Raw genomic sequence first — 17879 nt, 5'->3', positions numbered from 1 at the left:
CAGTCTGGGTGACAGAGTGAGACTCCAACTCAAAATAAAATAAAATAAAATAAAATAAAGCAGGCATGGTTACTTGTGCCTGTAGTTCCAGCTACTCAGGAGGCTGAGGTGCAAGGATCGCTGAGGTCAAGGCAATTATGCCACTGCACTACAGCCTGGGTGATGGAGAACCTGACTCAAAAAACCAAAAAAACAAACAAGAATTGAAAGCAGGGACTCAAACAAATATATTTGTACATTCATGTTGATAAGAGTATTATTCACAATAGCACAAATAGCAACCCAAGGGTCCATCAACAGATAAATAGATAAACAAAATATAGTCTATACAGTATATACATACATGCAATATTGTTCAGTCTTAAAAAGAAAGGGCATTCTGACATGTGCTACAACATAAATGAAGCTTGAAGACATTGTGCTAAGTGAAATAAGATGGTCACCAAAGGACAAATACTATATGATTCCACTTAAATGAGATTCCTAGAGTAGTCCAATTCATAGAAAAAGAAAGTAGAATGGTGGTGGCCAGGGACTGGGGGGTAAAAGGGAATGGGGAGCTACTGTTTAATGGGTCCAGGCTTCAGTTTTGCAAGATGAAAATAGTTCTAGAGATGGATGGTGGTGATGGTTGCAAAGCAATGAGAGTGTACCTAATGTCACTGAACTGTACACTTAAAAATGGTTAATATGGGTTGGGTATAGTAGCTCAAGTCTGTAGTCCCAGCACTTTGGGAAACCGAGGTGAGGGGATTGCCTGAGCCCACGGGTTCGAGATCAGCCTGGGCAACTTGGTGAGACCTCATCTCTACAATAAATCAAAAAATTAGCCGGGCATGGTAGTGTGCACCCGTAGTTCTGGCTACTTGGAAGGTTGAGGCAGAAAGATCACCTGGAGCCCAGTAGGTCGATGCTGGGGTAGCCGTGAGAGTGCCACCACACTCCAGCCTGGGGGACAGAGTGAGACTCCAACTCAAAAAAAAAAAAAAGGTTACTATGGCAGATCTTGTGTATATTTTACCAGAAAAAAAAAAAAGGAAAAAAGCTAGATGCACATATATGGTTGCCTGATTTATAAGGAAGGTGACATTACAGAACAGTGGGGGAAGAGATGGTCTGTTTACTAAATGGTGCCAGGTCAACTGGATAATCATATGGTGGAAAAGTCTCCATCCCTCCCTCATGCCATGAAAAAACAGCAATTCGAGATGGATTACAAATGAAACATGAAAGTTGAAACAAGAATGTTTTAGAAGAAAACATATATCAACTTTGTAACCTTGGACTAGGCAAGATACCTTAGCAAGAAACAAAAAATCTCATCATAAAAGAATATATTACAATTAAAAACTTACGTTCATATACCAATGAGAGTGAAAAAGCCAGAGACTTAGAGAAGATATTTGCAAAACACATATCTGAAAAATGACAATCTCCAGACTATATAAAAAACCCTACAGATCAATAAGAAAAGACAGACAACTCGATGGAAAAATAAGATTGAATACAGCACATATCCATATGGTCAAAAAAACCTATGAAATGGTGGTCAATTTCATTCATCACCAGGGAAATGCAAATTAAAACTATCACTAGTTACTGCTACAAACCACCAGTTCAAAAAGGTAGAAAACCTAAATATTAATGAGAACGTGGAACAATCAGAATTCTCATAAATGCTGAGAACTTTGGTAAATTGGTAGTACCATACTTTGGAAGTTAGGAGTATCTACCATAAAACATGTACTACACAGCACAGTGGCACTTTTGGTAACAGCCCTGAAACAGATGAATTGCCGAACATTCATCCAATGGACAGTTGGATGGATGGGAGTAGAAATAAAAAGCAATGGTAACAAACAATCTATAAAATTCTAGTTGACATGGATGAATCTCACAAAATAATGTAGTACCAAAATATGAAGACAGTTACAAGAGTGCATATTGCATTTTTCCATTATATAAAGCACAAAAGCATGTCAAACTAATCTGTGATATTATATATCAGGACGGTGGTTACCCTTTGCTTGTAGGAGGACTAGTGAGGCAGGTAATAACTGGAAGATGGCCCAAGTGGAGCTTCTATGGTGTGATATAGTGAATTAGGAGTTTTCTAACTCCAAGGTTATAAAGCTGTTCTATGTTTTCTTCTAAAAGTATTGTCTTAAAAGAACAGAAGAATAATGAGATAAAAAATATGTGAAGATTTTTTTTGGCAACTATTTTAGGGTCAGCCACCTTTACGAAGGAAATGGAATTATAGTAGGAGAGATTATGTGTTAAAAATGGCACACCATACTAGAGAGATGATGCTAAGTTAAAAAACAAAAGAAACACTGTGTAAAATATTGTGCTTGTTGAAGAGGAAGTCATTCAACAAATATATACCAGGCAGGTTGGGATAAAACTTGAATGGAGGGGGTGACATACACATTACACATGCACTGTGCTAAGTGCTGGGGGGAGGGGAGAATGAACACACAAAAGAAACAAACAGAAGAGAGTAGACAAAGAAAGGAGTACCTGAATTAAGTGCTGGCAGAATGATGAAAGTCAATCATAACAGAAGTATCTATCCGAGAGTTGGTGGTTGCTTTTCTGCAAATTCTGCCTTGACTTAAAATCAGGGGAAATGGAGAACCAGAAACATACATGAAGGAACCCAACTAGATTACTTGGTTAACCGTACTTTCCTTCAACCTTAGTTAAACAGAACTTTCCTTGCTAAAATAAAAGCATAATTTCTTAATAGTTATGACAGAAATGAGGTCTGGAAGGAAACTTGTAGGAGAAACATGGTCTCCAGGTAGTCAAGGAACGAAAATTAGATTCAGCGATGGTAGGATACTCTTTCGGCTTTACTCTTCTCCAACAATAGTGTCAGTCCCAGTCGACAAATTAGAACAAACATTAAAGGAGAGAGGCTGGGTGTGGTGGCTTACATCTGTAATCCCAGCACTTTGGGAGGCTGAAGTGGAGGATTGCTTGAGCCCAGGAGTTTAAGACCAGACTGGGCAACATAGTGAGACCATATCTCTACAAAAAAAAAAAAAAAAAAAAAAAAAAATTAGCTGGTGTGGTGGCTCACACGTGGAGTCCCCCCTACTGGGTAGGCTTAGGTGGAAGGATTGCCTAAGGCAGTGGTGAGCCGTGATCAAGCCACTGCACTCCAGCCTGGGAGACAGAGTGAGACCCCGACTCAAAAAACAAAAAACGAAAAAAAAAAAAAAAAAAAAGGAGAGAGACATGCATAGGTAATCTGAGAAGCATTTGTTTGGTATATACAAAGTGTCTATTATGCACTAAGGTATATCATAGTGCAGTGGTGGAAGCAGATATGCCGACAAATTATTCAAATATAGTGTATTAAATATGCAATGTAATTAAGTGAGAAAAAACTCAGACGATGAAAAGAAAGGTGTGACAATTCTTAGGAGAGTTAGGGAAGGTTTCGTAGAGGTGACATTTAAGTTGGGCCTTGGAGGATGGGTAGGAGTTTGTCAGTTATGTCAAGAAGTGCAACCAGAGGCAGGCCAGAAGCCTAGCGCGTCCAGGAAGGCGCAGAAACTCAGACTGGTTTAACTACTGGACTGTGTATGTGTCAAATGCAATGACAAAATGAAAGGCTAGAAAGGCACACAGGTAGAAGGCTGGAGAGCGCAGGGTCTGCAAAAGTCCTGCACGTCAGAGGGCGATATGACACCCAAGTTGGAGACACGCTTCGTTCTTATTCAGGCTCCACCACGTACAAGCTATGTGATCTGGGCACCTGCGCAGGCCTCAGTGTATCCACCTGAAACATGGGAATAATAGTATTTTCCTTATACAAATAATGGGAAGAACTAAATGACTGCACGTGTATTGATTACTTACACAGCGTCTCGTTCTCATGAAGCGCTAAAGTGGCAATGTATTGTCATTACAGTGATCGCCAGAACAAAGATCGGTTTCTGAGGAGCCCCCCACAGCCTCGTCCTCCTTGCTACGGCGTGGGAAGAAAAGTTAGCTCGGGTGGGGCCGCGCGCACTCTCCACTCCTCCGCCCTCCGAGGCCTCGGCTCTTCCTGCCGCGAGCAGGGCCGGGCCAAAGAGAGAGCGGACGGGCCTGGAGGGCAGGAAACACACCGCCGCTTACCGGGGCTCGGGTCCCGCTCCTCGTCCTCCGATGTCCCGCGGGCCTTGAAACCGGGCGGCAGGGCCGGCCCAATCAGGTCCCTTGCCATCCGCGGTGGGGGACACCGGTTACAGACACAAGCCTATCACGTACGTCAACTCTATCCAAAAGGCATCCCGAGATCCGCCGCGAAAGCGGGAAGTTTTTCCGGCGCCGACTGATGACGTGTCACCCCGTGGTTGGCCGGCGGCGTATTCCCGACAACGGAAGTGACGTCTAAGGTTTGCTCCGCAGTCGCATGCTGGGCTCCGGACCCGACGGGTGGCATGGCTAAGCCGGCTAGTGATTTTGTGACTCCTACCGGATGGCTCCCAGCCCCAGAACTGACTCCCACGTTGGGGCCCCTGAGCGACACCGCCCCGCCGACGGACAACTGGATACTCTGGGCAATGATGTCGCCGCCGCCACCGCCCTTGTCTTCGCCCGGTGCAGTCGGGTCAGAGCCTTCCTCGGAGGCGCGGCCCCCCATGGAGGCCCAAGCTCTCCCCGGCGCGCCGCCCCCCTTCGACGCACAGATTCTTCCTGGGGCCCAGCCCCCCTTCGACGCCCAGTCCCCCTTTGATTCTCAGCCTCAAGTCTGCGGCCAGCCTTCCTGGAATTTCCAGGCTTCGACATCATGGTACTGGAGACAGTCTCCGGATATTTATTCTTGGCATCAGAAGTCCCACAACCCCCCAGGTAGGCTGTTGTTCCTCGTGGTCCCACCTATTTACGTTTTATCCCCGTTCTTCCCTCTCCCATTTCTCCCTTTCTTGTCTCCACTTTGCCCTGCAGTTTTGGAGTCTGGGCATTTAGATACACCCTACTAATGTTTTCTCCGCCTGTTCATTCTGTAGAGCGGTTATTTATTGAATTCCAACTATGTACTAGGAACTGGGATTATAGTAAGGAACAAAAAATATCCTTAGGTTTTTTTTGTTTGTTTGTTTTGTTTTTTGAGTTGGAGTCTCACTCTGTCACCCAGACTGGAGTGCAGTGGCCGCTTCCGGCCACCGCAGCCTCGACCTGCTGGGCTCCGGCGATCCTTCCGCCTCAGCCTTCCGAGTAGTCGGAATTACAGGCATGCGCTACCACGCCCGGCTGATTTTTGATTTATTGTAGAGATGAGGTCTCGCCTGCCCAGACGGGTCTCGAACCCGCGGGCTCAGGCGATCCACTCACCTCAGCCTCCCAAAGGCGCGGGATTACAGGCTGAGCCACCGAGCCCGGCTTATCCTTAGTTTTATGGAGCTTAGTTTGAGGGTTGTGGAGGGAGACAAAGCAAAAAACAATGTCATTGTTTGTCATAAGGAGGGTGGTCTTTGAGTAAAGACTTAGGTGAGTCATTAGAGCCATGCATGCATCTTGGAAATGGAGATACAGGCAGAAGGAACTGCAAGTGCAAAGGCTTAGAGGCAGGAGCTATACATCAGAATGGGTACCAGTGTGGCTAGAGGATTGAGCCTGCAGTAAGTTGTAGGAGACTGCGGAAGAGGGTAGACCTGTTAGGTCCTTGTGGATCATGGAATTTTGACTTTTTACTCATGATATGCGTCGCACAGGGGAGTGACACAATCCAAATGATAAGAGAATTAATGTGTCTGCCATTAGGAATTGACTGAAAGAGAGACCAATTAGGAAGCTATTGCAGTTGTCTAAGTAAGATACATTGGAAATATGGACCAGGGTGAAACTCAGAGGATGATGAGAAGTAGCTGAAGTCTAGATATGAGCATACTTCGGACGTATTGTGGCTTTGGTTTCAGACCACTGCAGTAAACAAACTCACAAATTTTTTTTGTTCTCAGTACATGTAAAAGTTATAGTTACACTTTACTGTAGTCTGTTGAGTATGCAATAACATTATGTTTGAAAAACAATGAACGTGCCTTGATTAAAAAATACTTTATTGTTAAAAAAATGCTAATGACTGGATCCTTCAGTGAGTCATAATCTGTTTCCTGTGGAGTGTCTTTCATCATGGTTGATGTCTACTGACTGGTCAGGGTTGTGGTTGCTGAAGGTTGGAGTAGCTGTGGCAATTTGTTGAAATAAGACAACAGTGAAATTTGCTGCATTGACTGACTCTTCTTTCCTGAAAGATTCCTCTGTAGCCTTGTGTTGTTTGATAGTTCTACCACAGTAGAACTTCTTTCAAGATTGGAGCCAAACCTCTCAAACCCTACCACAACTTTATGAACTAAGTTGGTATCATATTCTAAATCCTTTCTTGTAGTTTCAACAGTGTTCACAGCATCTTCATCACATAGATTCCTTCTCAAGAAAGCACTTTCTTTCCTCATCCTTAAGAAGGCATTCCTCATTCATTCAAGTTTTATGGTGAGATTGCAGCAATTTAGTCACATCTTCTTACTCCATTTTTTATTCTGCTTCTCTTGTTAAATAACCACATCTGCAGTTACTTCCTCAACTGAAGTCTTGAACTCCTCAAAATTATCCTTGAGAGATGGAATCCACTTCTCTCAAACTCCTGTGAATGTTGATATTTTGACCTCCTTTCATGAACCACAAATGCATCTTGAATGGTGAATCCCTTCTAGAAAGTTTTCAATTTAATTTGCTCAGATCCATCAGAGGAATTACTATCTAGGGCAACTATGTATGGCCTTACAAAATGTATTTTTAAAAATAAGGCTTGAAGGTCAAAATTCCTCCTTCATCTGTGGGCTACAGAATGGATATTGTGTTAGAGGCATGGAAACATGAATCTTGCACATCTCCATCAGATCTCTTGGGTGATTAGGTGCAGCGTCAGTGAGCAGTAATATTTTGAAAGCTGTTTCTCTGAGCAATCGGTTTTAACTGGGCTTAAAATATTCTTTATACCATGCCTTCCAGGCATTATTGTTCCATTTATAGAGCACAGGCAGATTAGATTTAGCATAATTCTTAAGGGCCCTAGGATTTTTGGAATAGTAAATGAGCATCAGCTTCAACTTCGTCATTAGCTGCATTAGCCCCTAACAAGAGAGAGTCCTTTTGTCCTTTGAAGCTTTGAAAGTGAACATTGATTTCTCTCCAGCTGTGCAAGTTCTAGATGGTGTCTTCTTCCAGTAGAAGAATGTTTCATCTACATTGAAAATCTGTTACTTCTGGATAACTTGCTGCAGCTTCTACATCAGCACTTGCTGCTTTACCTTTCACTTTTTTGTTATGGAGGTGGCTTCTTTCCTTAATATGCTAGCTTCACACTTCTGCAGCTTCCTTACCTCTTTCAGCCTTCACAGAATTGAAGAGATTCGGGCTTGCTCTGGATTAGGCTTTGGCTTAAGGGAATGCTTTGCCTGTTTGATCTTCTATCCAGACCACTAAAACTTTCTCTATATCAGCAGTAAGGCTCTTTTGCCTTATGACTCATGTGCTGACTTGAGGAGCACTTTTAATTTCCTTCAAGAACTTTTCCTTTGCATTCACAACTTGACTGTTCGACGCAAGACGTCTAGCTTTTGGCCTATCTCAGCTTTCAACATGTCACCTCCACTAGGCTTAATCATTTCTAGCTTTCGATTTAAAACGAGAGACGTGCATTTGTTCCTTACACTTGAATGCTTAGAGGGTTATTAAGTGGCCTAATTTCAATATTGTGTTTCAGGGAAAGGGGAGGCTTGAGGAGAGGGAGAGAGACAGGGAACTGCTGGTTAGTGGACCAACCAGAACACACAACTGTTATTAAGTTCACTGTCTTAAATAGGCATGGTTCGTGGCATCTCAAAACAATTACAGTCATAAAATGAAAGGTCACTGATCACAGAGTATGTCACAGATGTAATAATAATGAAAAAGTTTGAAATATTCTGAGAATTATTATTAGAGGGAGAATAATAATAATAATAATAATAATTATTAGAGGGAGAATTATCCCTCTGTGACTGAGGGAAATGAAGCACATGCTGTTGGACAAATGGTTCCAATAGACATACTGGACCCAGGGTTGCCACAAACCTTTAATTTACAGAAAGCTCAATAAAACAAGGTATGTCTGTATATTTTAAAGATAGGATCACCATGATTTACTGAAAGATAGGAAATGGAATAAAGTAGAGAGAAGGATAATTTAAAGTTTTTGCCAAACAACCGGAAGTATAGAATTGCTGTTAACTGAGATAAGGAAGAATGTGGTTGCAGCAGATTTGGAGAGAAGACCAGGGGTTGAGTTTGGAATGTGTTTTTGTCAAGTAGAAATATTGAATAGGCTTTTGGTATGGAGTGTACTTTCAGAGGAGATCTGTGGCTTGAGCTGTAAATTTGGGTGTCATCAGCATATAGAACTTATTTGAAGCCACAAGATTATTCACGTAAAACTGTTACTCCAGTCTAGGCTTTCAGAGGGGATCTGTGGCTCGAGCTGTAAATTTGGGCGTCATCAGCATATAGAACTTATTTTAAGCCACAAGATTATTCACGTAAAACTGTTACTCCAGTCTAGGCATGGTGGCTCATGCCTGTAATCCCAGCACTTTGGGAGGCCAAGGTGAGAGGATTTCTTGAGCCTAGGAGTACAAGACCAGCTTGGGCAACATAGTGAGACCTCGTCTCTACAAAAAAAAAAAATAGAAAGAAAGAAAAAAATTAGCCGAGTGTGGTGGTGTGCATCTGTAATCCCAGCTACTTGGGAGTCTGGGTAGAAGGATTGCCTGAACTCAGGAGGTCAAGGCTCACGACTGCACTCTAGCCTGGATGACAGAATGAGACTCCGACTCAAAAACAAATAAAGTATTCTCCAGGTCTGTGGAAGACTCTTTGCAATAAATTGAAACCAAATGATGTGCCAGATGTTGGGAATGTGAGTTTGGCCAAGTCAGGTGAGATGGGTTCATAAGTAGAAATCACAATAGTATGACTGGAGATGGAGGCATTTAAGAGGTGATTTCAAGTGCAGAGGAAGTTGGGAAAAGCTTTTGGAAGAAGTGTTTGGGGAGATGTGTAGGACTTGGGAAGAGATACTTTTTGGATAGAGGTAAAGAGATGTCAGTATGAGACAAGTTCTGGAGTTAGCAGTGTTCTGGTATAACTGAAGAAGTGTGTGTGGAAGGTAGAGAGGAAGAGTAGGGTAAGAATAAACTGGAATCTCATGGAAGGACTCTAGGAAGTTGTCTTAGTCTGCTTTGTGCTGCTATAGCAAAATGCCATCTACTGGATAACTTATAAGAGATAGAAATGTATTGGGGTCACAGTTCTGGTTGGGAAGTCCAAGACTGAAGGGCTGCATCTGGTGAGGGCCTTCTTGCTATGCCATACCATGATGGAAGGCATCATGTAGTGAGAGAGTGTGTGAACAAGGAGACTGAGCTTGTCTTTTTATGAGGAACTACTCCCAGGATAACTAACCCCACTCCTGTGATAATAGCATTAATCATTCATGAGAGCAGTGTCCTCATAGCCTCATCACCCTTTAAAGGTCACACCTTGCAACATTATTGCATTGGAGATTAAGTTTCCAACACATGAACTTTGGGGGACACATTCAAACCATAGCAGAAACCATTTGCAGATTTTTTTTTTTTGAGTTGAGGTCTCACTCTGTCACCTGGAGAGCAGTGGTATGATCATGGCTTACCATAGCCTTGACCTTCTGGACTAAGGCGATTCTCCTACCTCAGCCTCCCGAGTAACTGGGACTACAGGTGTGTGCCACCATGCCCGCTAATTTGGATTTTTGTAGAAATGAAGTCTTGTTGTGTTGTCCAAGCTGGTCTTGAACTCCTGGGCTCAAGCAGTTCTCCTGCCTCAGCCTACCAAAGTGCTGGGATTACAGGGCTGAGCCACTGTACTGTACCCAGCCCATTTGTGGATTTTTGAGCCAGGTTGTGACATAATTAGATAATTATTTTTGTGATGTCAGTATGCAAAGTCTGTTGGGAGAGAGGGCTTAGGGACTAGAAGATAATCTGGGAAGCTGGCACATTGATCTAGGTAAGAGATCAAGATTTCTGAGCTGGGTCATGGCAATAAGAATGGAAAGGTGCAGCAGGATTTGAGAAGAGATGTATTTCACAAGGTTCTGTCTTCCTGGTGTGAAATTAATGCTGAAGGAGCTGTATTGGGAGTTTTACTGGTTATATTTCTACACTTGATCTTAGCCAAAAAGCTAAGAAGCGATGGTTATGTTTCTAATATTTGAAATAACTGAAAGAATTTCATCAGGTAAGACTGTCCATTCCTACACTTAGAAGCCTAAACATCTATGGGCATGTAAACTCAACAATCTTTCTTAATTTGAAAATATTTATTTGGTAGCCCAGTGTTAATTTGTTTAATCTACTATCATTCCTAAAAGGGGTAGTTTACCAGTGATTTTACCCAAGTATTTATGGCAATTGTAAATAAAATTTTAAATAATTACATAGTTGCAAACATTTATGGATCTATTTTTTTTTTTTTAGGTAAACATTCTTATTTTCCACGAAAATATGCAAACTGTACTGACTTCAATTCACCTCCCCGTAAAAAACAGAAAAAAAAGGTAATTTAAAAATTCTTGAGTTTCTTGTTTTTGAATTTGACACTTTGGTCCTCATGTCACTTTCCTGTCTTACATTTTTGTCATAATTGTCTTCAGTATTTTGCATCCATTATTTACAGAATAGAGCCTTGCTATAAACAGGATTTTTTTTTTTTTTTTTTGAGTTGGAGTCTCACTCTGTCACCCAGACTGGAGTGCAGTGGCCGCTCCCGGCCACCGCAGCCTCGACCTGCTGGGCTCCGGTGATCCTTTCGCCTCAGCCTTCCAAGTAGCTGGAACTACAGGTGCGCGCTACCACACCCGGCTGATTTTTTGATTTATTGTAGAGATGAAGTCTCACCAAGTTGCCCAGGCGGGTCTCGAACCTGCGGGCTCGGGCAATGCACTCACCTCAGCCTTCCAAGGCGCAGGATTACAGGCTGAGCTACCGAACCTGGCTATAAACAGGATTTTTAAAAATCTTCACTAACTAAAAACTTCTAGAAAAATCATTTTGAGAAGTGGAGAAATTGTAGAAAAAGAGAATACTGAATCCATTTCAGTACAGTATCAGCAGTAAAAATAATTGAGGGTTATGATTACAGATAAATGTAAATGTTACTAAACTTTAATAAAATTAAAAAAATTATTACTAGCAGATTGGGAGGAGAAGGATGGAATCTAGGGAGAAGAATAGCTGTCCAAGCTTTTTTTTTTTTTGAGTTGAGGTATCTACAACTTATCACATCCTTGAGCTCCTGGACTCAAGCAATCTTCCTGCTTCTCAGCCTCCTGAGTAGTTGGGACACAGGTGTACATCACTATGCTTGGCTAATTTTTTTTTTATTTTTTGTTGAAATGAGGTCTTGATATGTTGCTCAGGCTGGTCTCAAACTCCTGGTCTCAAGCAATCCTCCCACTTTTGCCTCTTACAGTACTTTGATTACAGGCATGAGCCACTGCACCTGACCTCCTCTTGTACTTTAGAATTGGTTTTCTTTTTAGCATTGTAGGATCTTTAAGGAATAGATATTTCTGTGGCCAAAAAGTAGTACTTTTAGTTTTTGTGTATGTTAAATTCAAATAAAATTAAATTTAATGTTAAAACAGTTTATATGTAATCATCTTATATGCATAATGGCTGAAATTCAGACAGGGTTTTTTGGTTACTATTATCTTATTTGTTGTTTATTTTAATTCATTGTAATTAAGTTCTGTAGTTATCATTTTTATGAAAAAGTTTTGTTGTTTTTTTTTTTAATGAGGATCAGCTTTTGGTTATTCTTCAGAAACTAAATATTAAAATAGGCTTCCTGACCGGGTCTAGTGGCTCAAGCCTGTAATCCCAGCACTTTGGGAGGCTAAGGTGAGAGGATTGCCAGAGCTCGGGGTTCGAGACCAGCCTGGGCAATTTGGCAAGATCTTGTCTCTACAATAAATCAAAAAATTAGCCGGACATGGTAGCGTGTTCCTATAGTTCCAACTACTTGGAAGGCTGAGGCAGAAGGATTGCCTGAGCCCAGCAGGTCAAGGCTGTGGTGGCTGTGAGTGTGTTACTTGCTACTGTGCTCCAGCCCAGGTGACAGAGTGAGACTCCCAATTAAAAAAAAAAAAAAGACTTTCTTCATTTTGCTATCGTTTACGAATATGGTCTTTCAGATTTTAAGTTGTATAAATGATGTGATTAGTAATAAGTTGAGTACTGTCTACAGCATGAAATTGGTATCCTTCATTTTAGCATGAAAACTATAGCTGATATCAACAAAATATTGTGCAAGTGCGGTATGTTTATTAGCAGCACTGTAGCATTAAGCAGTCAGATCATTTCTTTTTTTTCTTTTTTTGAGTTGAAGTCTCACTCTGTCTCCCAGACTAGAGTGCAGTGGCCACTCCCGGCCACCGCAGCCTCGACCTGCTGGGCTCCGGCGATCCTTCTGCCTCAGCCTTCCAAGTAGCCGGAATTACAGGCATGCGCTACCACGCCCGGCTAATTTTTGATTTATTGTAGAGATGAGGTCTCGCCAAGTTGCCCAGGTGGGTCTCGAACCCGCGGGCTCAGGCAGTCCACTCACCTCAGCCTCCCAAAGGCGCAGGATTACACACTGAGCCACCGAGCCCGGCTCAGACCATTTCTTATATATAGTCTATCATTGTAATTATCTTTTGATGTTTAAGCATGAAAAGAGGAAATTTGGTCTAAAAAATAACTAAATTTACCTTTAACTAAATGATTCTTTTTTTCCCTTTCTGTGGCAAGTATAGAAAAGTATATACAGTTAACCCTTAAACAATGCAAGAGTTAGTTCATTCCACATGCAATGAAAACTCATGTATAGTTTTTGACTCCTCCAGAACTTTACTAATGGCCTCCTGCTGACTGGAAGTCTTGCCAGTAACATAAACAGCCACTTAACACATAAGTAGAATTATATATACAAATTTCATGCATTCATGACATATTTAACTTTTTCTTAATTTTGGGGGTATTTCTAGCTATGTAGTTCATCTGCACAGTTTTCCCAAATTATTGCAAATCTCCAAAAAAACTTTCCAGTATGTTTATTGAAAAAATTTTGTTTATATGTGGACCTTTGCAGTTCAAATTTGTGTTGTTTAAGGATCAGCTATAGTTATTTTTCCTAAAAGATGAAATGCTATTTTTGCTGATTATTTTTTTAGATCATTTTGGGATATTCTGTATTAAGTCTTAGATTATCAATTTGTAATCTACCCATAGTTTATATTGACTCTACTTAGATTCAAATTTTTTTTTTTTTTTTTTTTTGAGTTGGAGTCTCACTCTGTCGCCCAGACTGGAGTGCAGTAGCCGCTCCCGGCCACCGCAGCCTCGACCTGCTGGGCTCCGGTGATCCTTCCTTCCTCAGCCTTCCAAGTAGCCGGAATTACAGTTATGTGCTACCATGCCCGGCTGATTTTTTGATTTATTGTAGAGATGAGGTCTCGCTGCCCAGGTGGGTCTCGAACCCGGGGGCTCAGGCAATCCACTCACCTCAGCCTCCCAAAGGCGCGGGATTACAGGCTGAACCACCGAGCCCGGCGATTCGAAATTTTTTAAATCATGCCTAGCTTTTGCGAATGTGTTTGCTAAAAACAAAAAAAGACTTATCTTTTAATTAGAAATATACTCAGATTTTTCCCACATGTAAGGGTTATGTGAAAAATCAAAGTATGTATTACCAGAAAGATTGTTATATTTTTATTTTGATTAGAGATTTGCCACTAGAAGCCTAATGCCTCTTTGTTTTTGTTTGCAGAAAAGAAAGGAACCAGTTTTCCACTTTTTTTGTGATACTTGTGATCGTGGTTTTAAAAATCAAGAGAAATATGACAAGCACATTTCCGAACATACCAAAGTAGGTTTTCTTGGTTGTCCTGAAATTTATGTAGCAAATGGTCTCTGTGTGTATATTTGATAGTCATTCCAATCTTGTTTTCCTGAAAAAGTTTATAGTCTTCATAGAAATATAGCCTGATGACTTGACAAATGGGTCAGTGACTCTGGGATTTACAGTTTGAGAGTGGGGATCCCACTGCTTCAGGAAGAGGTAAGGTGGCAGCAAAGAGGGGCCATCTGGCAGCTGTTTTTATGTGTGTATCTGCACTGCATGTTAAGGAGCGGACCTCACCTCTAGTTGCCCTGTGCACCTTTATGTGTTCCTTCCCCCTTTAAGGCTGCCCTTGACCATTAAGCCACAGTGTAATGTGGCTGTGCTGTCACCCTCTAAGGATGGTCCAGACTTTATTAAGTAATTAAAAAAAAAATTTAACCAGAATGTTTAAAAAGATAAAAAGAAAGTCTTTAGTTTGGAAAAGTTCTCTTTTTGTTTATAGGAATGCCCCTCAATTCTAGGAATTAAGAACTTTTTACAGTGTTGCTGATGTCACACTTTCACGCAGGTGGAAGAGTAAATGAGATGTGTTACTGTGTCACATGATGCTGTGGGAGTGTCACGCCTTTTCAAATGCATCCCTGGTTTGGAGCCATCTTTGTTTTGCTACTGACCTGAGCGTGCAGTGATGACTCCACATAAAGGGGCTAACTGTGTAATATGTCTGGAAATGTCTGCGTGTATATGGTAGGGTCAAGATAATGTAGCAAACATTAGTCTTTTTTTTGTTAAATTCTTATAGTGCCCTGAAGCAGATTGCTCTTTTAGTGCCCACAACAGGATTGTCCAGTTTCATTGGAGCAATGTAAGTTCTTATGTTCTTTTAACTCTTATTTTTTTTGGATACATACTCTTTATTTTACTGATCTGTTATCTTCACAGTTCTTCATTTACTTAGCCTAATAATAAGTAATAATAATAATACTCATGGAGTATTTTGTACTTTGTAAGGAATTTTTACATCATCTCTTCAATTTTATCCTCACAAACAACTATAGTTGTCTATATTGTCCCATTTAACAGACTGAAAAAAATTATAATTTGCCCAAAGCCTCAGAACTGATCCTTGCCCTTGAGTTTGATGACTTCGAATTCTATGCTGTACTTACTTGTTTGTTTGTATTTTTGGGTCAGGGTCTCACTCTGTTGCCCAGGGTAGAGTGCACTGGTATAATCATGGCTAACCACAACTTTGACCTTCCACCTGCATCAGCCTCCTGAGTAGCTGGGACTATAGACGTGTACAGTTTTTTATTTTTTATAGTGATGAGGTCTTGCTAGTTTGCCCAGACTGGTCTCTATGCTGTTTTACTACACCATGCTGCCTCAGATTGTCATGTGTATTTTTTTCTTAAGCTACCTCTCAGTCATTCATTTTAGACATTTAATGTCAGTTGAGAAAATGGGTGGCTCACCTTCTTTGTAACCAAATTATGTTACCTCCTTTTTCCCTATTAATAGCACTAATCAAAATATGAGAAATTATCCTTTTTCCTTTAAAGGAAAAGTCATAATATGGATAGATAAATCTTGCTCACTTAATTTTAAAATTGTATTTATCATTAAATGTGCTTGTAGAAACCGAATCCCCGAATTAATCAAAAGCATGTGGTATGCTTCCTGATGTTCAGCAGGCTTTCTCCCCTTAGATGCACGCCCCTGGCATGAAGAAGATCAAGTTGGACACTCCAGAGGAGATTGCACGGTGGAGAGAGGAAAGAAGGAGGTGAGTAAAGAGTTGAGAACTGTGAAATAACTATTTTACTGTGGCAAGGCTTGTTGGTGTCGTTAAAGTCATTGAATTTCCTTAAAAAAAAAAAGAAAGAAAAAAATTCATTGAATTCCCTTATAGTGTTGGAACTAAGGAATAGGTCTGTGAGCCATACTGTTTGAGACTACTACAGAATGTCATTTTGGAAGACCTACTAGGAACTCTTCATGTAAATAACAAATGTGTCACAATGGGACACCTAATTGTAGGTGACTACTTGTCACCTATTAGATGTCCTGGCAGAGGCAGTAGGTGGGTGTTCTTATAAAAAAAAGAATAATACTTCGTTATGTTTAGTCTTTTGATTACTTTTTTCCAACAAAAAATTGAGTGACTACTATGTGCTAGACAAAGGGAGCACAGCATGAACAAATATACAGGTGCTTGTTCTTAACTATGAAAAGGTCAGGAATTTATTCCTGTAATTAAAGTTTAAGAAGTTTGAGCCTTACCATGTGACTTGTGATTTTATACTTATTAGAGAATTAAGTTTAGTTGGTGTCTTGCTAGAATATACTTATGCAAAATCCTATTAGTGCATTCTTTTACTGTCTTCTCAGAAAGGACTAGAAGATTTCATCCTGAAGCAGGATACTGAGGGAGAACTAGTAGAATGATCAGATGCATTTTTAGAGTCAAATGCTCTTTTAAATAAGGAGCCTGAAATGAAAAAAAAGTGCTATCTTTAAAGGTCAAGAAACTTGTGACCAGCAGGTCACATTTGTACTTTGTTCAACTTAGTTTAAGTTTTCAGTTTAAATCCACTTACATAGGTAGGGACGTATCAGATGTTGTACTGTTCTGTGGAAAAGTTAAGTGCTGCTCTTTAAGGCTTTAGAGGTAATTCTGAGGGAGAACATGAAGATCAGAACCAACTGAGAATAAACAGAATTTGGTAAAAGTGTGTATAAATATTAGATATTAATACTGTGTGCAGAGGAAAGAGCTGGATGATGAGAGGACAATCAGAGGAATTTAATTTTTAAACAAGTAGAGTACAGCCAGTCAACATGGACTTGGTGGATGTAATAGAATTTCAAGAGCCTTTTATTAAGACTGACAAATGGAGGCAACCTGGAGTAGCATATTCTGAATGCCTTTTTCCCTTGATCTCTTCGGCAAAATCTTATTTATCCTGTAGACCTGTTTTAGAGGTCACCCAATTCATCACTCTCTTCTTACTCTTCATACAATAGTGCTACCAGAGTGCCAGTCTGTAACAAAATAAAGAACTTGTGCCAGAACATAAATCAGTACATTACTTCCTTCATTGAGAAAATCTTGCTAAGAAAAAAATGTTGGCTGAACTAAATATTGTGCTTTGTGACTTAGTTGATTTATACTCTGGTGTAGGTGTGTGGATTGACTGCCAGTGCTGGAATCAAACTACCCCAAAGTTTTGTGTTCTACCTTCTTTGCAGATATGTGCATTAATACAACTATAATAGCATTTGTCACATTACAGTATAGTTGGCCCTAATTGTAGATACTTTGATTCTTTTACTTTATATTTATTTATGTATTTATTTATTTATTTTGTAATAAAGACAAGATCTTACCTGTTGGCAAGACCGATCTTGAACTCCTGGGCTTAAGCAGTCCTTCTGTCTCAGTCGCCTGGAGTCCTGGGATTACAAATGTGAGCTACCATATCTGGCTCAGACATCTTTGACTTGGTGAAGACTTTTGAAGCTGTAGATATGAAGCTCCTTGCCCCTCTGAGTGCCTTCTTTTTTTATAGATGCAGTACAAGTGTTTCCTCTCATGACGCCACTCACTAAGTGTGTTTTTGTTTTGCTTTGTTTTTTTCTATTGGTTGTGTCTTTTATTATTTTGCACAGAGGAATATTCAAACAAGAAGAATTAACTCCATTTACTGACTGAAACAGGTTTTATTTTTTTATTTTTTATTTTTTTGAGTTGGAGTCTCACTCTGTCATTCAGACTGGAGTGCAGTGGCCGCTCCCGGCCACCGCAGCCTCGACCTGCTGGGCTCCGGCGATCCTTCTGCCTCCACCTTCCAAGTAGCTGGAACTACAGGCGCGGTACCACACCCGGCTGATTTTTTGATTTATTGTAGAGA

General features: G+C 40.7%; 2 protein-coding genes across 2 annotated transcripts in view; one reads left to right on the top strand and one right to left on the bottom strand.

The window, feature by feature from the left end:
* Window positions 1-4340, bottom strand: part of GPALPP1 (GPALPP motifs containing 1) — a 33203-nt gene extending 28863 nt beyond the window's left edge. The window contains exon 1 of the mRNA XM_008062131.1: window positions 4135-4340. Within this exon, the coding sequence (XP_008060322.1) occupies window positions 4135-4222 (88 nt within the window). The 5' untranslated portion in view covers window positions 4223-4340. The remainder of the gene's footprint in view (window positions 1-4134) is intronic.
* Window positions 4341-4410: 70 nt separating this feature from the next.
* Window positions 4411-17879, top strand: part of NUFIP1 (NUFIP1, FMR1 interacting protein 1) — a 50952-nt gene continuing 37483 nt past the window's right edge. Inside the window, exons 1-5 of the mRNA XM_008062129.2 lie at window positions 4411-4851; window positions 10557-10636; window positions 13891-13989; window positions 14768-14830; window positions 15675-15751. Of these exons, the coding sequence (XP_008060320.1) occupies window positions 4440-4851; window positions 10557-10636; window positions 13891-13989; window positions 14768-14830; window positions 15675-15751 (731 nt within the window). The 5' untranslated portion in view covers window positions 4411-4439. The remainder of the gene's footprint in view (window positions 4852-10556; window positions 10637-13890; window positions 13990-14767; window positions 14831-15674; window positions 15752-17879) is intronic.

Source organism: Carlito syrichta, unplaced genomic scaffold (genome assembly GCF_000164805.1).
Source record: "Carlito syrichta isolate Samal-C Ts95f unplaced genomic scaffold, Tarsius_syrichta-2.0.1 Scaffold305658, whole genome shotgun sequence".
NCBI lineage: Eukaryota > Metazoa > Chordata > Mammalia > Primates > Tarsiidae > Carlito > Carlito syrichta.
This window is presented reverse-complemented; position numbering and strand designations above follow the sequence as displayed.